Here is a 27,313-nt window from a genome sequence, read left to right as displayed (position 1 = left end):
TTTTTTTTTTTTGCGGCGCGCTGCTCAAGTCAGTTAAATTGATACATTTCCTAACGAAATTGAAGTGCTTTGTGCTGCCAGCGGAAAGCCTGGTGACCCTGCTCGGCCCACCGAGCAGCCAAAACGAGTTGATGGATCCATTAGGCCGCGCAGAATGCCTTCCCCCCTCCGCCGCCGCTCCTGAGTGACACTGTAAATCTGAACCAATTTCAGCCCCTAATCATCATTACAAACCCCTCCACTGTTCATTTATTACTCTACAATTCTAATACAGCGCACGGCTGGGTCAGCGCGCGGGGAGCTGCCGCCGCCACCGCCGCAGACAGGCTTAAAGAGCCCGTAATCCCGCCCGGGGTTTTATCCGGGAAGCAAAACCTGATTTCGGCCCCCGCCGCTACCCCTGCCTCACGCCGGTGCCGGACTAGTGTTCGGATGATGTCCGCCGGCCCGGAGCAGCAGAGGGAGAGGGAACATTGGCCCCACGCGGCCTCATGGGCTGCGGGCCCTGGTGTCGCAGCAGCGGGGACATCCCTGTTTTCAGAGCTCGGTGGAAATCCCTGCTGGATCCCTGCTGGCAGGGGTCCCCTGCCCACGCTGGCTGGGTGCCGGCGGTCCCAGGCCCACCAGGCCAGCCCCCACGCAATGCCAGCTTTTCTCCGGCCATCCTTGCCCTGGCCGCACGAAAGTGGGTGCTGGTTGAGCGCTCGACCTGCTAAGCGTGTTCACGGGCCTGGACCCAATGCTTTTTCAACAGGCTGCTGGAGAATTTATTTATTTGATTTGATGTGACTGATTCTTTTTTTTTTTTTTCTTGCTTTTTAGCAACGTGCCTATCAACATCTCTGTTAGGTGCGGAAGCAATCAAAGAATTTAAAAAACACACATGGTAAATAATCAGATGGCTGGCATGATCAGACATGACTTTGCTGGCGCCTGGGATTGCTTCTGGTGAAGTCAGCAGCAGTTTTGGCGCTCGCTTTGCTGGGAGCGGATGGGGCTTGTGCAGCCAGGTCCCATGCAGGAGACCAGGCTGGTCCCATGTGAGAGGCTAGGGTAAAAGCAGGTGGACATGGTGCGGCCACCGAGAGTTTGGAGTCTGATCAGAGGCCAAGGAAGAGGGAACATAGCTAAGAAGCTCATTGCTAAGGCGTCCACTCGCTTCCCAGGTGGGTTTTTAGCCATGTGGGACTTTCTGTGGAGCATTATGCCCTTGCTTGATCATCAGGTGAGGGGGCAAGAACTGTAGGCTTGCAAAAGGACCATGATGGCCAAATCCCTCTTTGCAACTTGCTCCTGTACAAAAGCCTGAGTGGCAAGACCGACTCTTGTGGGAAAGACCGGTGCCTTCGTCTGGGACACCAAATCCTGAGCTCCTGACGCAGAGGAATCTGTACAATTCAGTGGCAGGAGGATCTAGGACTCCAGAAAGTGTCAGCTCCACTGCCAGTGACAACAAAAGTGGGGCTTTTTTCTTTAGCTCATGTGCCAGACATGTGTTTTGCTTCTTGATACAGGGTCCTGGGTTCGAGTCTCGTCAAGGTCAACTTTGCTGCAGCGCCTGGCAGGGAGATGTGACAGCTGCAGAACCGCGCGAGGTGCGAACCAAGCAACCTCTGTCAGCGCTGACTGGTGCTACAGCCTCAGCTGCCTTTCATGCTCAAAGCAAAACTTCTCTAAGTTTTCTCTGCCCACAGTCCTCATTAAGAGCAGCAGTAGAGTTTGTCATAAAAATGAAACAGCATTTTTTAAAAAAAGAAATGGCATTAAAAAACAAAAACAAAAACAAAAACAGCCCTTAAGCCAAAGGAGGTTGGTTGTGGGACTTACTGCCACTGGGAATCTGGCCAGGCTGAACAACTCTCTGCTTGCAAAAGTGGTCTCCATGACCTCTATCTCCTGCCTTAATCTGAAAATCAGGAGCTTGCAGCCCCTGGGAGAGGATCAGTTCATTTTCAACCCAAAGAGGAGAGCAGTATCTCCTGAAATGACAGCACCGCTCCCTACAGGCTCTGCCCACATTTCTGTTGAAGGTCTCAGTTAAGTCCTAACCAGGCCAATGTATGGTTGAATCTCCCTCCCTCACCTCTCCACATTAATACAGATATCTCTGCAAACCTGAGCCAAGTGCCAACCCTGTGACACAGCTCCCTTACATCAATATGTTGGCCCTTAGCATTTCCTTTCAGTTTACAGCCCTTGGGATGCCTCGCAACCCACGTTGTCGTTAAAGCTCATATCTAAGGCAGTTTAGATTAGTTTCTCAAGTAGCATTTTGTGAGGATCAATATCAAATGCTTTGCTGAGGTCCTGATGCATTGCATCTTCTGTAAGGCCTTTCATCCACTAATTTTGTAATTTGATCCCCCTCCCCCCCCTCAAAAAAAAAAAAAGCTATCAAGTTGGTCTGGCATGACTAGTTCTTTATAAACCAATGTTGTTTATTGCTTGTGATTCTGTTATCCTCTAGGTGCTTTCAAACACACGCCGAACAGCCTATTAATGCCTTCTGTGACACTCTGGGTTTGACAAAACCCAGCAGAACCTGCTGCTCACACAACTGGGTTCTAGCACAGCTCACTAGCAGCTGCCGGGACATATGTTCGCAGAGCACACCAAGGGCCTGATTCATCTCTCACACCAACGTAAGTCAGGAGTAAGTGAGCTCAGCAGCAGGCTCTAGCATCCAGAGGCAGGTTTTATACAGCAGATGTTGTATTGCTGTTACGGGCAGTATTCCTGAGCTTGCTTTTATCAGCTGTTTCTCACTGTGACCCACAGGATCAGACGTAATGTCCTCTCTCAGGAGAGCAGGATGGAGTTTGCTGGCTACATGATTGGTGTTTTATGCAGCTAAACCGGACGATTCAAATCCTTGTGTGACTGATTCAAATGCTAATGTAAAGGCATTCGGGCTGTGTCCAAATCAGTCCTGGTAGAGCCTGTGCTACGGCAAACATGTGAGGATAAGTGCTTTGCAGTGTGCAGTGCTGTAGCATTCATATCTGCTGTGAGCATCAAAGCATAGCCCCAGCGCCTCCTATGGAGACATAGCCTGGGGCCCAGCCCAGACCCTTCACTCCTCTTCTTGGCGGGCCTCCTTCAGTTCTGGGGCAGCTTCAGTAGAAGCTGGTTACGATGATGATGGTGACGATGCATTGTGCTTTGCTGACATTATCCCAGGGACTGTGCACAGAAGAATTGCTGGATCAAGCCTTGGCTTTGCCAGGATCAAGGCCGTCCCTCCCCTCCCTGCTTTCAGTGGAGCAAAGATCACAGGCAAGATGTTAAAAAAGACCAAGAGGTAATGCAGCCTCTGTGTTGCGTTAGCTATGGTTCCATTCCCTACAGAGATCTGCTTCTGTATAAATAATGGAGCTGACACAGCACCTTCTGGGATATGTTTTCTACAGTTTCATAAGACCTTCAATGACTGTACAATGGTGCCTCAACACAGCCAGCTTCCCTGTGATCTATAACGCTTACAGTTTAGGAGGCTTTTGAGGGATATGGCATACAAGAATGAACTTCCGAAGTGTTGCATGGAGTTGGGGTTGTATTGCTCCCTGTCTGATTCTGTGGACTCTTGTAGTACTGCAATACTCCGAAAATGAACTCCCTCATGACACGTTGTTCAAATCATGCACGGACCCCACACAACCCCCCACAGCCATGGAATGAGTATTGGGAAATGGGACAGACCTAGTCCAGTGGAGCTGGTTGCAGCACATGTTGCTAATATAACCTGCCATCCACGCAGTTTTGCTCTGGCTCACAGTCCAGCTCTGGCATAGACCTCAAAAGCCTGACATGGCTCACAGTTAAGCCAAGGAAAAGATTAACGGGACTTGTTGTAATCTTTCCCAGCATCCCAGGAGATTAAAATAGTTTGTTTCACTGCTGGAGCATAATCTTGAGAAGGGGAGAATTAGCCTATGGAGGATCATCATGGAAGTCCTTAAGAGTGATTTAGAAAGCTCATCTGACTCTGGGTCCCGATGATCCTACTCTGGTTGAAAGTACACTGTGAACAAAGTCACTTCTTCCTCTTTTTCTTCTGTGGCTGGGACTTTTGCTTGATTTCAAGAAAAGAAAAGGCAAACAAAACCCATCCTCTTCTCAAAAGGGGTTCACAAGGAGCCTGTAAAAGTGGACACACCTCTGCAAAGCTTAGAAACCGCTGACTTTTCCATGCATTTTCCCTCAGAGACCTGCATTTTCTCCTTGGGAAGAAGGATGCACTGGGTTTAAGCCAAGCTCATCCAGGAAGGCTGTAAGCCTTTCAGACACCATGAATTTCTGGAGGGAAAAATCTTTTGCACTTCTGGACACCAGCACCAAGTGTTGCGTGGCAATGGCAAGCAATAACCAGCGTCTCACCCTATAAAACAGACTAGTGGGAATGATAATATGACCTTCATTCATCATTAACAGCATTTATCATGCATTATCCCAAAAATGTTCTTTTAAGGTCATTCTTTTCCCAGTGGAAGTTCTGGCTCTCAGTTACAGGAAGCAGTATTTTCGGGTAGGCATGGATGGCTACATGCCATGCTAGACTGCAGAAGAAGGTAATTCAGGTTCAGTTCAGCTGCTGTCAAAGGCAGCAGTGCCTGAGCAGAGTTCCTCCACCATGTACAGAAGGCTGCACTCATTAGCAGCTTGACACCCCCAAAACAGAGACATACGTGCCTCTGCGCAGGTGCTGGAGAAAGAAGGATGATGTAACATATGCTTAAGGAGAAGAGCTATTGCAACACCCAGATATGGAAACTGCTTGTGCAGAGATGAAGCTCTCAATGGGTGATGGGAGAAATGTAGCGATGCGGAGCATGTGGTGGGAGGGTTCCTGCTCAGTGAGTATGTGACTCTCCCTTGGAGCAAGAGTCTGCAAGTGGGGAGCCCAAGAGGGAGCTGCAGAGCGCTTAACATAACCAAATTAACCCCTGTGGACAGGCAAACACTTGTTTACACAGCAGAGAAAAGCAGAGATGGAAATTTATGGTGTCACTAAAAGAACTTCTAAGCTAGAGTACAGAGAAGAGGAAAGAGATAGCAATATTTCCCATTGAAAGGAGGAAGAAAAGCTCTTAACAAATCAATACCCTTATTTAGTCAATAAACCCACAAAACAACCCCTCCAGGGGATAGACATGGAGAAAATTCACTGCTTTCAAACAGGCAGTCTCAAATTCTGGCCTTTGACAAGACAGTCACAGTAAATGTGGTCGTCTCTCTTGGTCACAAGAAGTTCAGCACCGGGCTGGTCTTTGGGGAGCACATGGATCTAAGGGAGGCTGCAGGCTGAAGCTGCACACCTGAAAGTGCACGTGAAAAGGTGAAGGTTCTTGGGAGCATGTTGCCCGAGGACGAGTGCGTTAACTCGGGTTAATGTCTCTTCTCTGCTTGGTGCATTGACCACTGTTGACTTCAGTGGTGCTACAGTAATGAAAGAAAGAGCGGGTCCTCAGCAGGGCCTGGGCACGGCTACTGCAGGAAGGGCTGGGAATGTGCCTGTGGTGAGGGTCCCTCTGGAAGCAGGTAATCCTCAGCAAGAAATGCATGAAACTTCTCAGCTTGGGGGGGGGGGATCCTGACCAAGACGAGCAGGGCAGAGGGCAGCTTGGAGACAGGAGGCGTTATGTCACCTGCTGGCAGCTTGCCTGACTCTCAATAGTGGCTTAGCAACGCGTCTGGCAGAAATGTAGAGGACTGTTAATTCATACAGAAGACTGCCGGCTGCTTATCTCCAACTGCTGGAGTCAGAAACTCATGACATGGGCCTAAGGTGGGCAAGATGTTAAGAAATTCATTTGAAATGATTTATTTTTTTCTAAATATATATGTTTATTTTTGTTTAGCCTGTAAGCTTTATGTTTTCAGGTTTTTCTCCATAACCATGAACTAGGAATTTGCTTGGAAGAAATCCAAATTTTTCTCTTATTCATATGATTTCAAGAGTTGGCGCTCAGGGAAAAAAAAAAATGTCTGTCGTTACAGTGCTTATAGTAGAGTCCCAAGAGCTGACAAGCCTGAAAGGCAGCTGAGCAGCACCACAGAGCGGACTCTCAGCACCTTGCAGAAGAATCCGCCATCCTTCAGCAGTACAAATACTGGATACTAGTCATCCTGAAACAGATAAACTGAAGGCATTTTTATTGGTTTGATTGCATCATAAATGAGACTTTGGTCCTTTCAAATTCAGATTGTCTTTCTCTCCTCAGTACAGGCCCTGTAAACCCTACTGTCAGTACTAGACTTGGGAGAAGACGCTGACCATGGCAGCCAGCAGGGACTTCCCAATGAACCAGCGGGAAACAAATGTAAGTCTCATATGTGTTGGGATATACATATTAGATTGATGTTGTCATAGATATATATATAAATACATAATTCCTTGACCAGGCACAGCAGCGGATCGGCATTAACCCTGCCTTTGATAAACCTTAGTAAACTTGCCTTTACTTTCTACTACAAATGTCCCAACTATGGAGGAGAAGAGGGGATTGCAGACTGCCTAGAAAGGGGAGGCATAGACCCCTGAAGCTTTAGGATGACAAATTCTGTCTCAGCTGAGCTCTATTAGGACCAGTAGCTGGGGGGAAGCCCAAGGCTCTGTCCTGATGCTGTACCACTGGGGCTCTCGGCTGTGTCAGGACCCCAGGGTGCTGCATCCCACAGTCCTTGGATGGATCAGGTCATGGGAGTTCATCCTGGCTCCACTGGCCCTGCAGCGTTTGTCCTTTCTACTGAAGACATGAAGCTGGAATAGAAACATTGGGCCAGACTTTGCAGGCAGCCTTTTGGGTGGAAAAACTAGTGTTTCAGCCAAAGTCAGTGCCTTTCCATAGTGGCACCTCAGACCTCCATGACCTGATAGGGCAGAGAATTATTTCCTTCTGGGTCTGTGATTTTCTCCATGACATGGTTGCAGACCATAACGTATGTTAAAAGGGAGAGATCCTCAGTCAGGGCTCACCAATGTCGCTTCACTGAACTGTGAGATGCTCAGATTTATTCCAGCCAAGTTCTTACCAAATATATACATTTCATGCTATATTTCCCTTTTTCTTCTCCTTCTTTCTCTGATGCTGTTCACTACCCAGAGCATCCATCAAGAAATAAAGCACTTGTTAGTATATGATAGCACCTGTCCTCTTGTACTTTCAAGGAAGCTCACGCTTGAAATGCAGCCAGGGATTGAGTTATAGGCAATATCTGAGTGTTTTAGTTCAAATTTGGCTCCTAATTGCGTTCTGGAGCTGAACATTCAGAGTCAGGAAAGCTCCTGCCTAATCTTATTTATTCTCTGATAAAAAGAATGAGTCCCAGTATATAGTAATACCTATTCCTATAGTAATTCCTATTTTTGCTTCTGTTAAGGGCCTGGGAAGTTCTCTGACTTGCTCAGTTAAAATTCCGCAGAATTATACTTAGTTTAGAAATGGGAGGACTGAGGCATGGAAAGCTCACATGAGAATTTGAACTGAACCTGGCTGTCTGCTTTGCGTGCTCGGGGCTTTCAGAGCAATCCCAGCCTGGGATCTTCTGAAGGGGATGAGTCTCCAAGAACTGGCCTTGGTGCTTCCTTCTGTTGGAGAATAGATTTGGAAATTCAGGCAGGAACAAGTTTAATAAGCAAGTAGGTAAGTGACTCCTTCTACTTTGGTGTAAATGTGGAGGAAGAGCTTTGTGTTGGTGTGCTCTCAAGACACCCAGATGTCTCTGAAACGAGAATCTGGCCCCAGTAACCCAGCTCCAAAACCTTGTCAGACCTTGAATAGAGGGGCCAGAATCTAATCTCAGCTCTGCTGATAAATCCAGGGCATTTCTATCAAAATGCCTAGATTTGCACCACCATAGCTGGGGTTGGATTCAGGCCCCAAACATCTACTGCTCTAGTAATTGCATGCAAGCGTGCTGGGGTAGGCAAAGTGTATGGGGGGGGGGTGTTCAGGAAGATAAAGGCACCTCAGATATGCTGTATAGACAATCTGTGTTTCCCGAAAGAGAGACATCTGTATCTCTAAATTTAGAAACGATACTCTTTCCAGCGGGTAATAAACCAGCAAGCGCCGTACATATTTTTTTCTATTTTGAATTCTGTTAACTGACAATTTAACCTAAAATCCTTCGTATTTTCTACTTGTTCAGCTGTAAATAGAGACTGACAGTTTATTTTCAAACATCCTGGTTAAAAAAAAAAAAAACCCAACATTTGAAATAAATACTTATGGGTCCATGACAGACTACAGACGTGTAGTCAATGCTCCGCAGCAATCTCTTGGAGCTGTCACACTCCGTGATCGGTCTTTTACAAACACAAACACTGTTGATTTCTTATCAAATGTAAAACCTCCGCAGCTCTTTCGTAAATGGTTACCGCAAGCATGAAATCGACATTGTGAATCACATGTGACACTGCCTTGTCTGCCCTGTAATTGAGCCGTGCTCGGGAAGGCGCCGGCGCCGTGCGAGCTCCGCTCCCGTCACCGCCGCTTCCCGCGTGCCCGCTCCCGGGACCCCCGGCGGCAGCCCCGCCGGGGCAGGGTGTCCTCAGCGATGGGACCCTGCAAGCAGGGAGTGGGGAGGAAGAGCCTCGTTCGGCTGGGTGCTGGGTTGTTTGCTTAGGTATTTATTCACCCCCTCCATCGGCGCCCTGGGGTCTCTCCCCATTTCCGACTGTGCCGTGGGGACACTGCAGTGTGTCCTGGCTGCTCAGTGCCAGCTCAGCTTGGACTGTCAGAAACCCTTATCCTTTTCTCCTCCCAACTCCTGCTGTTAGTCAGCATCAGCTGACTGAGTAACGCTGCCCAAGAAATTCCCCGGGTGTCCCTCCAGGACATGGCTGTAGCAATTACTCGCCCACATTTGGCACATGGTGGGCATCTGTTCCCCGAGCCTTCTCGACTTTGGGTCCAGCTGGACAACCTGAAATGCTTTTCCTCTTTGGTCAAACATGTTATCTGGTTCAGCTTGGTACAATTGGAGTGACCCGTTAAAATAAAACACAGAGCTACAATATAGTTATGAAACATTTACATAGAAACATTTTCTGTGTCTCTATGTATAAATAAAACTATGTCCTATTAGCCAGGAGGTGGAAGATGAGTAGAAATAGAGTGGTCTATCTATTTATATAATGATATAATCTATCTAAATAAAACTAATCTATTTTTCATGCTATCTATTTCTCTAATCTAAAATATACTCGTTACCATGGAGCAATGATGTCACTAAAATGAATGACACCCATAAATGCAGACGAGCTGTAGTTATTCTGATGATCCAGGACTTCTCTCTTTGCTCATTTGCTTAATTTTACACATGTGAGGAGTATCTTGGAGTTAAACAGGATCACACCGGCACCAAGCAGAGCAATGTTCCCGCTGACTGCGGAATCAGGACCTTGCACCATGATGTATCACAGTCAGTGTGATTTTCTGCTCATGCATGTGTCATGAAGGTGTGTGTACACATCCACCCAGAGACGTGCAAACTGACTGTCTGTCAGAATTCATTGAAGCGTTTGCTCGATTCTAGATAATTGCTGTTTTATTTATCAGTGTTTGGGAGCAGTACAGGGATGGGTGCTGTGTGTGTTATCCATTGCGAGAAGTTTAACTTAATGCAATGTTGCATTTAATTTATGGAATGCAGCCCGTTGCTATGGCATTGAGCACATAAAAAAACAATCAATAAATAAGTGAAATTGGTGTCAATGGGAATTTTGTACAAAGATGAGCAGTAGAGTATGACTCCTCATTTAGAGAGGCAAAGATACAATTTATTTTACCCTTTCTAGATGTAGTTTAACCGCCTCTTCTTTGGAGAGGGGCATTTCCTGACCGAGAGTTATGTCTGTATTGATTTTGCTCAAGAATAATAAAAAATATTTTCCTTTCGCTGGATTTATTGAGACCTTTGCCGTTCCAAGAAAGGATTTTCATATTCAAGACTAAAACTTACAGTCTAGAGCATCCAAAGGAAACAAAGTTGTTTATCAGTATGACATACGCGTTTGTGGGAAAGTCCTTTGAAATGCAATGGTGATTATTTGGTGAGCCAGCAAGGCAGGAGTAAATAGGAAGACACCAGTATACAGGATTCAGATACAGGATTAAAAAAAAAAGTCCATCTGGTCAAAAACGTCAAGGTGCTGTGTCCTTTTTATGTGGCCTGTATGCATGGGGTTGCCTACAAGGTCACTTTTCCCCCATGAGGCATTCTTAAAACAAATGCTGATTCAGTGAAGTTGCATTGGATTCTGTCCATGCCAAGATCATGGGAAAAATCTAAGTGTGAAAAGGAAATCTCCCCTCGAATCCCAAATCAGTATTTTTTTCCAACATCCTCCATCAGACAATTTAAACCTAGGCTGGAGGAAAAAATAGAGGTCTATAAATTACAGTGGAAAATGTATGTACAGTCCCAGCCATATTAGCTACTAAAGTGTTGCTGCATTTTGGGTCAGAAGGGAAATAATCCTACAGAAAGAATGGATAAATGGGGAAGCTAGGCCTTAGATGTAGATCCTTTAAATAAAACCAGAACTGCCAGAAGTCCTCATAATTATCCAAGATCATAATTTTTTGCCTTCTGGGCAACATCCTCAACTTTTATGATTAATAATCCAAGGGGAACAAACCTTTGCACTTCTCTTCTCTTGGCTACAGAGCTGCAGGAGAATTTGGGCAGGCTATTCCCAGGTTGGGAACATATGTCATCCCTGATGAAAGAGTGGGAGATGGAGCCAGCAGTGCAAGTTGCACAAACCCAAGGTACTAAGCTATATTGTGCTATCAAAATAATCCATACGCTCACCGGCAAGGCCTTAGTACCTGGAGGCCAGCCAGATGGGATTTGTCACTGAGCTCCATATTTAAGGGTTCCTGCATCCTTTATTTCTGCCATCCTTTTGGTTCTTCAGCCTCCCCTTCTGCCCTTTGCAGAGGCTGAAACTATGGCAAATGCGTTTGCTGACTTGATTCACTGGTGCAGGAGAAAACCTCCCCTCAACTTCAGCGGATTTGGGGATGGATTCCTGGCACCAGACCCAGAGGCAGTCCCCAGGATAGCCCCCAACGTCCCCAATGCCCTGCAGCTCCGTGTATTTCCCATCTTGGAAATCCCTGGGCATTCCCAGGGATGACTGATACCAGGGGACTGGCTTGCTGTGGGCTGGCGAGGATGGCAGTGGGCCTCGATACGGAGTTTCCCTGGCCTCCATGGGCCTCCCAGGTGCTCCCCACGCCCAGGCTCCCGTCGCTGGGTGAGGGGGCAGGGGGCAGCCCTGGGATCTGCCACCCGGCCCCGCGTGGCAGGAGAGCAGAGCACACCGCAGACCGACAAGCCCCTGGCCAGCTCTCCCTGAACGAGAGCGGAGGGGGAAAAAAAATCAAAACTTTAAGGTATATGAACTGTGAAATTAAATCGAAATACTCAAATAAGGAATCACATAACAACATAAGCAAAGATGTTTACCAGGGCTTGAAGTTAAATACAGATTTTTTCATAAACTCTAACACCAAATGCAATAAAGTTCTGTGGAATGTTAAATATAATTTACTGGGGAAAAAATGTTCCCTGCTGCCATAAACTGTCTTGTGTGGTGTCACTTTCCAGGGATCAGTCCAGGAGCAGGAGGAAACATGCACTGCAGTACCTCACTTAGGATTTCTCTATCCAAAGTAATCACAGTCATACTTTGTGAGCAAGCAGCCCTTCTAAAATCCGCAATGTATCCAACAAACAGTAGCTAATTAATCTGCTCTGCAGCTCCGCAAAGGACCTGCCTGGAGTCAGCGCTGTGGCTCTGCGCAAAGGGTCATGCTCCACGCCGGCGCCGCGGTCCCAGCTGCCCTGGAGCGGAGCTGCGCGGGAGGCAGGCAGGCGGGAGCACGGCCCAGTGCATTTCATCGCCCATCTGGAGTTCCCAGTGCCTGGGCTGAAGCTGGAGAGTTCGGTCCAAGGAAGAAAATCACAGTCTCGCAGAAAGCGTATTCCTTGATGATCCCCCTTCTTTCTCCCCTGGCGTATCTGACATTAACGCCCCGAACTGACAGCACAAAGGCGGCATCTGGATAGCATAGCCTGTGGCTCTGGAGTCACGGCTGGTGGACTTGTGGTATATCCAGATATATTCATTAAAACACTAATCAAGCAGAAGCTCATTTGTGGAATTGTCTTTGAATTTAAAGGGGAAAAAGATGGTCAAACTACAAAGCCGCTGCAGTCCAGAACTACTCTTCCCATAAAAGATATTTGACAGCCTGGTGCAGTTAATGCCATCCCTGCTCTTGGGCTCCCTGTACGGGTTTGCAGCTCCAGTCGAAATGCCAGGAAGCTACAAGCCAGGCACAGCGGTGGCAAGCTGGGGGCACCCAAGGATGCAAGTGGAGCCCTGCTGACATGCTGGAAACCAGTCCGACACATCTATGCACACAAGCATCTGTGTGTATGTCTATATGGACAGATCTTCTGGTGTCACATCAGCATGTGCCAATTAGATTATTATTAGATGAAAGCATAGAAATAAAGTTGGTTCTAAACTCACAAGGCATTATATATGAAACAGAGAAAACACCTACAGACTATTGCACTGTCTTCCCTATCTTTTATGATGGTCTGGGATGAAAGACTTTGTCTCTTCCATCTTACCATCAAAACTCAGAGGTTGCGAATTGCCCCCAAAGGCAAATGTCCCCTGACAAGCATAATTCTGATGGGACTTCTTAAGTTTCTGAATGTAAGAAATGGTCTGTCTCATGTTCCCAGTGTCTGCAGCTGCTTTAGAAACAGCCACCATTTCCTAGGATCAGAACCAAGCACATACTAGTTTCTGCTCACTTCAGTGGTACAGGCAAGAAAGAGGGAGGACTGATGCTTACATGGGGCCTAGATGTCAAACTTGGTACATTTAGTCATGGATCAGTGGCAGTTTTTAGTAGTGGATACATTTTCTCAGAGCTTCTTGGCTGAAAATGAATAGCATCATCTCTTGGAGACTGCAAATCCAGCTCCTTTTCCTGTGGAGGGAGGCAGACCCTCAGAGTCCCTGCTCTGACCCCTTTGGAGTTTGTTCCAAAGAAGGATCAAAAAGAGGAGGAGCAGCTAGATTATCTGATCAGGTTTCTAAAGGCGATGAGCTGCTTGAAGAACCAGTGTGTGATAGAAAGCCGGGTCTGGGCTCAGCTTTGGACCCAGACATAGGAAAAACCCTTCTCCAAAGAAGGGGAGATGGAGATGAGTCGCTGAAGATTAACTTTCTTCTCAAGTGGATTTTACTGTTTAAAGAGAGTCTGTGGCTTGTTCCTACTGTGGTCAAGGACCAAAGCCCACCTGGACATCAGGAGGGCCAACGGGCTGTCTGAGAGCTGGATGAGCAGCAGAGGGAGTCTGGCAGCAGTGGGGGACATTCAGCACTGGAATCCCGGGCTTGGGGGCAAATGAACCTAACCTAGAAAAACCTAATCTTTCTTTAAAAAAAAAAAAAAAAAATCCAAATCCCCAAAACCTTACAGGAGAGAAAGTGCCCTCAGATGAGCACTCCTATAGCAACTTGGTTGAGCAAGGAGATATACGTGCTAAAACTAAACTAATTTTCAGCCTCTGGGTGGAAACAAAATGACTGTTGCTATCATGGTGTAGCGTGAAAGCCTGGGTCATGGGGGGACGGAAGAGAATCCTTTGTTCCAGCAGTCCCAGGTGCATCATGTACTGGGCAGAACTTTAGCTTACAATTTGGGATTAAAGTAAATCCTAGTATTTTTCTGCATGCCTGCCCGCTCCCTGGCTCCCAGAGACTGCTGGGTAACTGCCTATTATCCCGTGGTTCCACTTCAGTGCCCTCCCCAATAAAACTTTTCATATCCTTATAAACGAACTAGATTGCCGTGTTATAAACATTTACACTGTGCTAACAGATCATCTCCGCACATCAGAATTGGCTAAATTCCCTTTTCCAGATGAATATATTGAAGGAGATTAGAGATATGATAGCTTTTCAGATTGCTGAACCCAGAGAAATTAGTTTAGTGAGCATTTACAGAGGCTAAATTGGAACCATTAAATAGTGGATTAAATTGATGGTACTTTCATTGTCTGTCCTTCGGTACTGCTGTAAAATCAATTAGCCGTCACTATTCCATTCTCCATATAGTGAGATTGTCAGCCTGGCTAGGAGCTGCAGAGCCTCACAGCAGTAGCAAGCAGTGTGAAAATACACCTATTAGGTGATGTGGCATGAAATAACATCATAGGGCAGAATGTCCCAGTGAGATTTATCCCAGCCTTATCTCTACTTTAACAGAGAGGGGACAGACAATAGACTCTGGTGACACTCTTATCCTTCGAACATGTGCACCGGGATGCTCTCTGGACTGACAATTATTACATCTCCTCTCAACTGTCCTGAATTTTGCATCAGAAATCCTCGCTTTCCCCCTCTTAAACTGGCAGTGTCCCTCATTAAGAGCAGAGGATTTGAGAAGTGTAGGTTTGCATCTGATTAAAAAAAAAAAAAAAATTAGACCCCCAATTTCTCCTGCCTGCTTTTGTTACAGCATGTCTGTGGCACTGAGTCCTGTTAGCTGGCTGATTTATTAGCATGTCTATAGCCCATTTCATAGGTGCCAAGATACTCTGTGCTAAATTAAGTCAAAAATCGAGCAAGAGATGGACAATGCTGAAGGTGCTGCTGCTACTTCAGTGCACTCACCTCCCCGGAGCTCCCGCTGTGTCACGCAGATGGAGCGCTCTTCGCGCACAGGCAGCCAGCACGGCTCTGCCACAGCTGAAGAAACTGAGGTACAGACAAACGAGTGTCTCATCACCCCTGTGAAAAATCAAGGGCACGACGGCATCCAGAGTCATGGTGATGAGGACCATGGTGAGTCCCTGCCAGCCCTAGAGCTCCTCAGCTGCAGATGCTCGCTTTGCACTCTTTATGTGTAGGCAGAAGCAAACACAAAAGGTTAAATAGCCTGCTCTCCAGTCATGGAGTGAGATAGGGGTATATTAGGCCTCTTCATCCTCAGGCCACTGGCTTCCCACTGTGTCGCTCTGGCAGCAAGAGAGCGGAACCCTGGATCACCACCTGCACCTACTGCATACAGTACTACCTCTTAGAGGGGAAAATTTAGAGGTTTCCCAAATCTGTACTGTTAAACTCTTGTGTGCAGTGTGAAATTAAAAAATAATGAGAAAAAAAGTGTCCTAAACTTAAGCTTTAAACTTTTGACCTTGCTCCTGGATTTTTTCTTCCAGGGGAGATCTCATCCCTGATTTGAAAAACTATCATCACCCCCATTGTCAGCCTTGGGATGAACTGAAGAAGATTTTCCATTCAAAGCTTGTTTCAGTGCTTATTTTTTCATTCAAAAGCTTTTCTTTCAATGCTTAAACTTTCTGTTGAACCTGGAAATGTAAAAACAAAGATTCCAATAAAACTGTGTCCAGTTCCAATTTCTTGCATTGATATAGCAAAGTTTTGAAATCCCTTATCAACACCTTACACGTACTTCACGAAGGAACCATCTAGAGACACTGGCTCCAGATATAAAATGTTTACTAGGCTTGTAATACAGACACTCTTTCTGATCTCAGTAGTGCTCCTTTTAGCACAGACGAGTTGGGACCCCTAAACGTTCTTCACTGAGTTTAGGGGCCTAAATTCTGAGGTGTCCAAATCTCCCCTTGTCCTGAGCAGGACGTGGGGTGAAGCTGTGATTTCACTTGAGGTAAATCATTCTAATATCTTCAGTAGGATTTCATGTCTACAGGTTCAGGTTCACTTCTGAACATATTTAAAGCTTCACACCCAGGTGTCTGGTTCAAGGTCTTGGCTGTGATGCATTCCTAGCTGCTGGCTGTATTTTATGAAGTGCTTCTCTGACTGACCTGAGCCCTTCTCTTTCCTGGCCGACATGGATGCAGAGCAGCATCCCCATCGGGAACTTGGTGGCTGTGTAAAATACCATGCACACTTGCTGGGTGTGCAGCTTCCATGAATAAGTTAATTCCCCAGATCTCCAGCTCCTGAGTCTGAAAGGACTTCCTTGCCATGGAGACCACACAGCGAACACAGGTTAACGCTCTCACATGTTCTCAACCCAAGGAAGTGGGGCAGGTGTGGAGGGTGGCAGATAACTTCAGCCCAACGCCTTGCCCTGGGTTTATTCATGTTTACAGAGACACCCTCGAGTACTCCCATAATCAGGTCTTGTTCTCCTCAAGCGGAGGCAGCAATCAGTGCTTCGTTTTCTTTGGAATCTCATTGCTAATTGAGGTCTGAGAGACTTTATTTCCTGGACATTTCATGCATGGTGAGGGCACCACCTTTGGCAAATAAATCATGTCATCATCTGTTCAGCTTCTTTCCCCTTTGCTCAGGGCTGGGAATCAAGATAAAAATATTTGTTTTCTCAGAACAATCCTCCCCCCGCCTTGGCCCTCCACAGCTACCTTGGGGTTTCCAATACCTCTCTGTAGATAGAGCTTCCAAAGTGGATCCCCATTTTCAGTCCTGAAATGAGTCTGTCAGGCTATGGGTAACTAACTGTGTAGTTTCAATAGCAATTCTCCTGTGTAAATTCTTTCATAGCATCCTGCATTATTTTTTTTAATGCACAGCTTCTTCTGATGGTAAGTTGTAATTCTTACGTTTTCCTTTCTGCAGGAAATGTCTTGCTCCTTCTAAAGTTTTGCCTCTCCAAGTTTTCAGGGATACCTATCTGCAACTGCTTTAGGCTTTAGGGCTTCAAGGTGATGCAGCATGTACCAGTGTGAATCACAAGTTTCCATCTTTTCACCGTCCACATTTTCCTAACAGTGAAGGAAAAACTGATGTGACCTTGAGAAAGTCATACAGCCCAGCTGAGCCTCGGTGTCCCATCCATTGCAGAAAGAGAATAACAGTAATCAGATCAGGTGTGTTAGAGAAAGCTAGCTCTCTGTGGTGTGGAAACTCTCTATTTTTCACTTCTTCCGCTGAAGTTAAGCCTTTGCTCCTCCTACACTTGCCATTGCACAGGACAGCTTCTAAAACCCTCTGTCTTGGTTCAGATTATTTCTTACCTGCCTTAAAATTTCCACCGCCCTTGGCCTCCTCATTCCCTTATAACTCCGGTCCTCCTAGCCCAGCTGCATCACTGTCCTGCTTTAACCTTGTGCGTGTTGCTGACCCTAATATGCAAAGTACCTGCATTAGAGCAACAGCTTTGCCTTGGAAAAGTATAATTTGGCAACCTGCTTTTTTAAAGTTGTTCAGCCTGGTGACCGTAGTCCTCAATGACTCGTTGTGGATCCCATAGCAGACTGTAGTAAGTCACACTTTCTGACTCACGAGTTCACCCCTCATTGCTGATGGAGGGTGCCATTTCTCAATCAACAGAGAGCTTCAGCAATCAGCCTGCAAGATAGATCTAACTGCTTCTGCCATTGCCCCATTTATCTTCATTTCCATTTTTGCGTTGATGGGTATCATACACCACAAAGAGCCAGCCCAGCCGTGAAATGACACCGGACTGGCAACCTCATAATTATCAGGGCTCACGTATCAATTCTCTTCAATCCTTTTGTGACACTCCATTGCTTCCTCATAACTTCCTCATCTGACAGATCAGCACTGTGCACCCGAACCGCCTGAGAGCCTCCGGGTAATAGCCTCAGGGACAAAGTTAGCCCTGGCAGAAGTGGGCGAAGATGCTTGCTGGCTTCAGTGGGAGTTTCACTCACTTTGTGCCAGGCCTGAATTTTGGCCAAGCTGTCTGTCGGGCACACAAAGAGCTCAGCTCCTTTATCTGCTATACACAAAAAGTCTTAGGGGCTGCTGTGCAATACAGACACTTTCCTGACTCATGCAGAAATCTGTGCTCAGATGTCTCCTCCATGTTTACTGCACTGTAGTCTGTTTTAAAGTATTCCTGTCCCCAGGCACATTCATATTTTTCCTCCATAATTCGCGCTAAGACAACAATGAAAAGTCTCCCGAGGCAGGATGGGGTTGGTGCTGGCGTGCTGGCACAGCACACACTGACTTATTGATTAACTGCAGAAAGCCTGCACTGTACTAGCAAGCGGCCCTGCTAGCCCAGTGATCCCATCACTGCCTGCTGCAAATTGCTTGCTGATCCTTGGGCCCAAACACATCCACGCTCAAGACAGTTTCAGGTATTCCTGGTAATCTGGGCCACAGATGCAATAGTGCAACCCAACCCCAGCAGAGGACATATGGTGACACAGAGGCAGGCTTTAAAAAGCCACTTTTTTGTTCTTCATTCAGCAAGTGTAAAGCTATTGATAAGAGACCGATCTCCTGTGGGAGACACCAGCATTTTCCACACAGCTGCCTTAGCAGGAGAAGGTTTAAACCACATTTAGAAATACAGTTTCTCAACATGGGAAGAAAACATTTTCCCCAAGGGTTTGAGATGCCCAGTATGCCTCTGTACCCATCTCCGCTGCACAAAGTCCTTAGTGCACCACACAGGCCATGGTAAAGGAGAGAAAGGCCATCTGCCTTGGAGAGTAAAAGCCACCAACCCCCAGGCTGGAGCAGTACCTGAGTGTTGGCCCAGGACTTGTCCTAGTCTAGCTTGTCTGTAAAACACAGAGACTTGGAACCACTGTGTGTCCGTGTGGTTTTCAAGCTCTTAATGCGTGAAAAGCCAGGCTGCAACAGGCACATTTTACACCTGCCCACAGACCCGGTGGCTCTGGCTGGTCATCACTGACTCAAACCTGGCTTCAGGGGCTGCTCCCCCGGGTTCAGCACTGCAAGAGACCAGCCTGGCTCCTGGGCTGCAAGGCCCCTGTGTGTTGAACAAAGTTCAAGCCAAAGTCCAAGATTTGGCCTGACTCTTTCTTTCTTCTCAGGGTGCACTTAAAACTCTGGCCCTCCAAAGTGACAGTGCCCTGGCTTTGTGCATGATGCAAAGAGGCCAGAGGGACTGAGGTACGAAACAGTGTTTTTAAATTTCTTTCCCCTGCATAAACTGGCTTTTTTTCCCCAAAACAGCTCTCTGAGTTGGCACACAGCAATTACAGGATAAGCCACTACCTCCGGACGAGCTCTGTGAGGGGCTAGGAGAGCTGCCCCAGGAAGCTCAAGCAGACCCACGTCACCCAGGGACCTCCTCAGAGATGCTCACCCTCCTCAGCACATGCCAAAATGCTGGCCTGCCCTCTCGCTGGCTCCCAGGCGCTGGCACAGCACCACCGGCAAGCTGGGCCGCAGGCATCGTGCTGCTGACCGCCTGCTGCTCAAGGCAACGGCCGCCGCTGCCGGCACCTTGGGCCCCTTCTGCCCGGCAGATAGGCACAGCGTGTGTCCCCAGCGCAGGACAGGAGGCCAGGACCTGCCGTCAGGGAAAGAGCGGGGCTGCACCGAGCCAGCATTAAGCCTGATGCAGAACCTGCTGCAGTCAGGAAGAGCCTCGCCACTGGTTTTTAATTTGCTTTGGATCGTGGCCATTATCATTAGAATAATCTCAAGCAGGTGATAGGCAGGAGTAAATTAATTTTGAATAAAAGCCTCCAAGGGCAGGTGCCAAGGAAGGGTAGGGGCAAACACTGGATGTTGCCTTTCCTGGGTTGGAGAGACAGGCAGAAAGGAAGTTGGTGACATTGGGCTTTGACTTCTCTTGGAATAAGCCTATTTTCCCTTCAAAGTTGCATTTTTTTCTGTTAAAGAGCCCCAGATCTGAAATGCACAAGTCAGTGTTTAACAATGGATGTAGGTGGTGGTGGGAGTGGGGTTATTTATATGATTTTATTTTTAATTCATCTTGTCCACTGAAATCTTGTGTATAAAAACAATTGAAAATAAATTATCTCACATCTCCAGAAAGAACCTTTCACTGTTGTTCCTGGAGCCACCAAGACACGCGAACAATTAATCCTTGATTCCAGACCCAAGTGACTCAACCAATAAAACAGCTGTCAGCTGCCGGTCCTGGGGAGGTGCTGTCTAATATCCCAGGAGAGGATAATTATTCTTATCTGATTTGGCTCTGGAATGAAATCATAAAAAGCCTCGTCCCATTCTGTAAATTCAGTTCTTCTTAGCAGGTTAAGCAGAGCCCAAATGACTAACATTTCTGTCAGCACTGACTCTGGCTAAGGGCTAATATACCATGAAGAATAACCCAGTAATAAATCTTATTATGGGGGGAAAAAAAAAGAGAGCGAGAGAGAGAGTGCAAGAGTGTGAAACCTCAGAGACAACCTAGGAGGGTGCGAGGCAATTTAAGTGGCTGACAAAAGTGGTTTCAGATTGCCATGATTCAAAGGGAAATTTTAAAGTCATTTTTTAATAAAAAAACTCCAGAATATCAACCCAAATCTCAGCCTTTTGCATGGAAGAGTTTCTGTACCCAGGGACTTCTTGTTTCTTGTTCTTTGGGTGTTTTTCTTCACTACAAACAGTGTCTCTTGGCGTGAAATGAGCCGACACAGTGAAGGTCTCCCCTGTCATGGAGACAGAGGCCTTTTCAAAAGCACAGCAGGGATTTAGGAGGACAGACTCCTATGGCCCTGCAATGCTTCTTGGCATGGAAACCCTGCCTGGAGCCCAGGAGTCGGGTGCTGCTGCATCCTGCAACTCCTTGCCTTAGAGGCTGCAGGCAGACCCAGGTCCCTACTCCTTGAGTCATTGTGGCCACCTGTGCCAGGGAGGTCTCCAAAGTCCCCATCTCCATGGGCCAGGCACTGCTAGCAGTCACGGCACCACTTATCGGCCCTCACCCCCCGCCGGCAGCAGCAACCCCTAGGTACAGTCCCCTAACAGCTGGCTGGAGGTGGAGGCTGAGCTGAATGAGAGCTCCAAAACCAAATGTCCGGGTCCCTCCTATGGGCAAATCCAGGCTCTGATGCTGAAGTTGATCTCTGGCAAGGGCCTGATCTTTGGAAATGATGAGCTCTCCCTAATCTCAGCAAGATTTACTGGTGGGGTAGAAAGTGCTTCAGCAGGGGGATGGGGCACGGTGTTGAGTTTAAAGTTCAGGATGACCTTTGCTTTTTCGTTTCATACCGCTGATCAAGAAGCTCCTGGAAATAATCACCGTGCAACTCAATTTGGTGTCCCCAGGACTCTATTTACACAGGTCCCCCAGGCAGGTGGTTTCCCAGATTAGCCGGTTGGCCTCCATCTGAAGTGCTGCTGAACTGGACCTACACAGGACGCAGTGATGGCTTGGGAGAGAGTTTGAGGGGTGCAAAGGAGCTCTTGAATTTGAGAAACTGTTGAGAGGTCTGGGCAAGAAAGATCCCTGCGAAAGGTTGATGGCAAGTTCTGGTGCCACCGAAGAGTTTCTCAAGCACCTGGGAAGGACATTAACAGAAGGGGACCTCATGGCCAGAATGGGATGGAGAGGACCGTCAGACTTCAGCAAGGAAAACCTGGCTACAGCCATACAAACCATTTGTGCTTTTGCTTTCTGGTATAAGCGATCCCAAGAAACTGGCTGTGGTTGGTCTCTGGGGGAGGCACTGGGGCAGTGAAAAGAGCAGTGAGAGGGGTAAGTGGACGCCTCCAACGCCAGATATTAGCAGCCCATCTTGGCTTGCCCAGGCTGCTCCTGCTGCAGCACCATGACATTGCCATTGCAAGGCGTGTGATTATCCCACGGCTCGCTGGAGCGGTGGGGAGATAAAATTTCAAGGAGAGGCAGAGCCCGGGCTGGGGGGTATCTGCAGGTCAGGGACGCCATTGCCGGGTTAAGGCAGCACGGGGGCCAGAAGGGGATGAGCATGGGGGTGCAACCACCCCAGAAGGGCTGCGGGCGCCCAAGGCGAGAAGGGCTGTGACAAGGGGTTCTCACGAACCCACGTGACCTGGGCTGGTCCTGACTGCGCTGGAGCGCTTTGGCCAGGAGCAGCACGGCGAGCGCTGACTGACAGCTCGTATTTAGAGCCGAGATGGACATCGCTCACAGGTGTTACCCAGCTGCGAGGTCGCCTCTCATCCCTCCTGTGCCGAGGCATCAGCTTTTATGGCTCCTTCCTCTCTGGAGTTGCCCCGAGCTGCCTGCAACTGTGGTGTGAGAAGCAAGGCCCTACCAAAGGCAGTACAAATACCATGCATTGCCTCTTGTGTCTGGAGAGCCTCCGACCCAGGCAAACCAAATCTTTTTAAAAAATGGACAAATATTTGCTGAGAAAGGCTCTTCAGGCCTGGCTTGGGTTCAAGCTGATGGCTGAATTTGTACATATAGTCTGGAGAGGCAAGGCCTGGGATCTGGATTTTTTTTAAAAAAAGGATTTATTTATTTATGGAAAAAATGTTAGGACTGCTAGAATGTGTTTCATAAATGGGCATAAATATAAGATGGATATATAGCATAAGAATGTCTACAAATCACAGTCTTCACTACATCCTAGGTACAATTAGATAATACTACTTTAGCTGTATTAAGTGAATACTATAGATTACTCTGTGGCTTGTGTATACTCACACCCCACTAATAAAGCTTTATGCGATTTATTTTCATAGTTAAAAAAAACCTCTGAAATTCTGTTCCTGGAATAACTTTGATTCATGTCTCATTTTTCTTTCCAGTGTCCATATCTCCACCTCTTGGGAATGAAGGACCAATAAGACTGACCAGTGCAGACCAACTAAGAGCCACACGGGAGTAACAGTTTCATTCAGAGGTGAGCTTTAATGTTTGCTGTATGAAGATCTAAAGAGAAAGAGCCATAACTGGGGATACAGCATTGGGACAATAAAACAAGCCACCTCACGTCAGAGCTCACAGAGATGAGAAGGAGTAAACTGTGACCCCACCTGGGATCTGGGCTCCATCGCGGCAGAAGGCGACAGTCGTCCATTAGCGTCTGTAAAATCAAAGATCACCTGGAAACAGGAGTATCTACAACCGAGGAGCTGCAGTGGTTTATGGAGGTACTTAGATGGCCAAAGGCAACTGTGGGTTGCTGCAGTCGCAAGCAGAGAGAAGGTCGCCCATGACAGGGAGAGGGGAGCGAGCCCTGCAGAGCCGGGGCCCGTCTGGATGCGCGCTTCCGGACAAAGAGACCAGAGCAGGGGGCTGGGAACGAGGAACGGCCGTGGAAAGGGCAGGGCCTTCCACGCCTGGGGGCCGGCAAGGTGACAGAATATTTTAGCTGAGCTTCAAATGATGAATCGACAACAGTCACAAGGGTAGCAGCATACTAAAATTCGCTGCCACTGTGAACTGCAATGCAAGGCAAATATCTTTTTCAGCTGAATATCTAACTTGATGATCATGTATAGCTGGTGCCTGGAAGTATATTCCAACTTCTTTCTGCAAAGGCAGACATTTACATGTACATCGATTAAATTTACCCATGAGAGGTCTCGGTCCTGTATTGCTTTGAAGGTGTTCAGACCTGATTACCTTATTAAGTCCAATGCTCATTTTTAAGCCACTATCTGTAGAAGACATCATGCTCCAAATTGTACCTGGCTTAGCTTTTATCTCTGATGCCTGCTTACTCTAAGAGCCCAGAAAGGCAATACAGTAACTTCTTGCAATAAAAAAATTAAAAGATTTCTCTGGCCAAGAAAAGCAATCAGTCACTGATATTGAAAGATTAGTCATCGAAGTATAAGGCAAGGAATGAATAGGCTTCTAAATCAGTCAAACATTTTAAACATCCCTTTTGTAATTGACAATTTTGTAATATTTATTCACAACAGATCTGATTGCTGGATTCCCACTGGCTCCCCTCAGGAGGGTTTGCGTGAAATCAGTTTGAAATGGTGTGTCAATTTTTTTCTGAAGTCACCATCTGGCTGATAGACTTGAGTCTGTTCTAATACACTGACCCAGTGAATCGCTGCTAAACAATTCCCAAGGGTCTCCACTCCTCTCGCAGGCAATCCGGGAGAGCGCTGCTGAGAGAGAGTGAGCGAGACAGGCATATTTTAATGTGCTATGTTGAAGGATTGTAAAAGAATTTGATTTACGTAAAGAAACAGAAATGTTGGGATGTTCTTGTTCACTCTTGTACTTTCATGCTAGTTTCAAATATGAGGAGAGATTCAGGCCCAACATTAATGAACAGAAATGTCCTGGAATTGTGCTGGGGAAAAAAAAAACCAAGCGAAGTCTCCCCCCCCCCCCCAAAAMAAAACAAAACAAAAACAAAAAAACACCTCCCTGAGCAACAGCAAGGAACCCAAACATTTGATAGCAGCAACCTCTGCAACCCAGCTGGCAGAAATAAATATTGGATCAAATACATCACACAACTATTTCAAATATGTGAGAGTACATAGATGACGCTGGAGTACTGCAAAATCAGCCCCATTCCATATCACAAGCAATCCCTGGGATGAAATATGGCCAGACTGTACATGCTTAAAAATAGATCGATTTAGCCCATAGTGTGAAATGAGGCCTCAGTGTACGTTCTGTACGTTCTCCTAAATATCAGCAACGTGTTCATATAGCACATGTTGACAATTGGATGCTTCCTCTCATCATCCCTGTGCAAAGTATCATTGTCACCTTTGTGAGTTATATTTTCTAACATGCAAGAGCCTCTTTGTCATTGTGTTCCCCAGCCGCAGTGCATGTGCACGCACACCACAGTCCTGGTTGCAATATCCCTGTTGCATATGTGCACACACATGTGTGTTCATGTACATATCCACACCTACACATGAGCCTGGCACAATACTGCACACCTAGGATGACTAATTTTTTTTGTCAGGCAAGTAAATCATCATTATAGCATTTGTTTTTTTCCATTAGCATCAATCATTATTGTATGTGTGATCAAGTAGAATCTGTCTTTGGCCGCTTAAAATTTTCCTGATCATTTTTCAAGGCTAAATATCATCTCATATCATCTCTGGATAAATAACATTTATTGTAATAATGTGCATGCTAAAGAGTTGATCCAAACCCCACTAAAATCACATGAAGGCTATTGACTCAATGGCCATTGATTTAAGGCCTAAAGGATCATTTGTTTCTCAACAGAACCCCAGTAAGAGACTGAACATAGAGAATGTTTTATAGAGTTTGATTAATTCCCTCTCCTACCAATGGAATAAGGCTACAGCATGTAAGTACTGATCAAGGTAGAAGAATAAGTAGAAATCTAAAACCTGTGAAAATATCCAGGATATCATAAGCTGGTGAATAACACAAAAAAGTTTTCTGAAGATCTATTCCAATTTTTAAATGAATTTGCTTCAGCTATGCTGGGGCCCATTCAGCGATTTCATCAGCATTCGAGTGCTGTGGCTGAGCGGGCACAAACAAGCCCAAAAAACACATTTTGAGCCCCATGTGCAAGTCTGTGCGGAAAACCCATACCTTCAATCCCTCCCAGGCGTCCTCTTGTGGAGGTGCTTGTGCAGCCAGCTGGTCAAGACCCAGAAATGCTGCCATGTGAGTCCTCCAACCAGTCCCTGCTGAACACCTCTCTGGATTTCAACTCTTGGAAATCAGTCTCCATAGAAATAATTGAAATATGTTTGCTGACTAACTGCAAATAGCTACAAAAAGTATAAGAAACCATGTTCTGCTCACAGATACAGTCTGAGCAGAGAGAGACCACAAACATTAGTCCTTGTAGATCACTGGTTTAGGGAAAACTTAGAGAAAAGAAGTTTTGGGGAAGATGTGCAAGAAGCAGCAGGAGCAAAAGTTAGATGGAGGCAAGGAAAAAGCTGAAGATGGTCATCCAGACTCATAGCCTGGGGTACCTGGAATAAAGGAAGGGTCAGGGCACCTCCAGGATATCTCACCTTAATGCCAAGTTTAAAGGACCTTGCCTGAGGGGATTCCTTGGTCCACCAGGCAGGAATGCCAAAAAGATGCTTTCAAGCACCTTGAGAGCCCCATCACTGAGTCTTTACCTCTGGTCGATGTCTGGGGTTGTTTCTCTCTACACATGAGGGCTGATGGGGGCTGCTTCTCCCATCAGAGAGTATAAAATTCCCCCAAATATATCCCACTGTTGAAAATATGTAGGGGACTGAAGCTTGCCAGGACTAGATGGCAAAGTGTAAGCTTTGCAATAACAGCCAGAGTAATTAAACTTTTAACACAGGCTAAGCTCAGTATCTAAGATCTGGGGTTTAATGTAGCTGTTTTCAAAAGGACAGGAAAATAAAGTAGTAATAAAATATGATAAATTAATAAAATGAATGTTGCAAGGACTCTAAGACATGCTTTTCTTCTGCGCAATCCAGTGACGAGTGTGTCCTGGGCTCTCTGGCTAATGGGAGCCTGCAGTGTTTCCTGCCTGCTGGTTAATTATTTTGTCACCATGGGGCTGTGCAAGTTTGGTCACTGCGTGCATCCGTGTTTCTCAGCAATGGTCTACAGAGCACAGACAGCCTGCAAGATAGCAGGACAATCTACGAAACAGCTGCAAAAAAAGTGTTTTCAACCCACTTTTTCTTCCCATTTCTGAGCTTGCAAACCAGGGGGAAACAGATGGGAGGGAAATAAAAATGACAGATGAACATTCAAAGTTTATCCTCATTTTTAGTGGGTCGTAGTGGAGACTGTTGTGGCGACGCTGCACAAGATGTTCCTGGAATTATTTTTCTTCCAAGAAAGTTCAATGGTTCTTGGGTTATAAAAAAAAGATGAGAAACACTAGTAAAACTGTCCTGTGAGGCTTGGGCCTGTGTGTGGGTGCTCCCCCCTCGCTGAGCCGGCAGGGAAGGAGCCCACACAGGGTCCTGGGTGCAGCTGGGCAGGAGCAGGCCAGTATCACAGACTAATGCGTTGCAAGGCAACCCAAGTATAAAAATTGTGAGTGAAAAATCCATTCTCTCTGCTTAAAGGAAAAAAAAAAACCTCTTGTCTTCCTACAGTTCATCTCCTTTTTCCTCCTGGTGAAATAGCCTCTCTGGGTGACTCCAGAAACGGCGTCCCTGGGGCAGAAATACTCCAAGAGACTCAGCAGCTGGGACCAGCAGGAAAGCGGACATTGTGTGATGAGCTCCATGGGTCACGGTGTGAGACCTGTCGCAGCGCCCAGGGCTAGTTGTGTCTATGTAGGTGCCGAGGATGGTTAGAGCAGCCCAGGTGCTGCACTGAGGGCCGGGAGCACCTGTGCGGGGGCCCTGCCTCTCTGCACCCCGAGCTGCCTCGGGTCTTGGGAGGTCATCCCTTGGCAGGGACGATACTTGGTGCAAGCCCGCGTAGGTAAGGTGCAGGTATTTCTTTTGGTGTAGTTAGGGCCCAATCCTGCTGCCTTTGAGGTCAATGGAAACATTGGCAACCTGAAACTGAGCCCACCCAAATCTTGGGGCAGGCTTAAAATGAGTGTCTGCCTGGGGACTGCTCCCTCTCCAGCTTCTGAT

At 46.8% G+C, this 27,313-nt stretch overlaps 1 protein-coding gene across 1 annotated transcript in view; it reads left to right on the top strand.

Moving 5' to 3' along the window:
* The window catches only part of UNCX (UNC homeobox), a 66,335-nt gene extending 43,700 nt beyond the window's left edge, over positions 1–22,635 (top strand). The window contains exons 5-6 of the mRNA XM_026082975.1: positions 14,746–14,887; positions 22,556–22,635. Of these exons, the coding sequence (XP_025938760.1) occupies positions 14,746–14,887; positions 22,556–22,635 (222 nt within the window). The remainder of the gene's footprint in view (positions 1–14,745; positions 14,888–22,555) is intronic.
* Positions 22,636–27,313: the final 4,678 nt, after the last annotated feature.

This window comes from Apteryx rowi, unplaced genomic scaffold (assembly GCF_003343035.1).
Source record: "Apteryx rowi isolate R43461 unplaced genomic scaffold, aptRow1 scaffold_6, whole genome shotgun sequence".
Taxonomy (NCBI): domain Eukaryota; kingdom Metazoa; phylum Chordata; class Aves; order Apterygiformes; family Apterygidae; genus Apteryx; species Apteryx rowi.
Note: the sequence above shows the minus strand (reverse complement) of the source record. Positions and strands in the feature narration are given on the sequence as shown.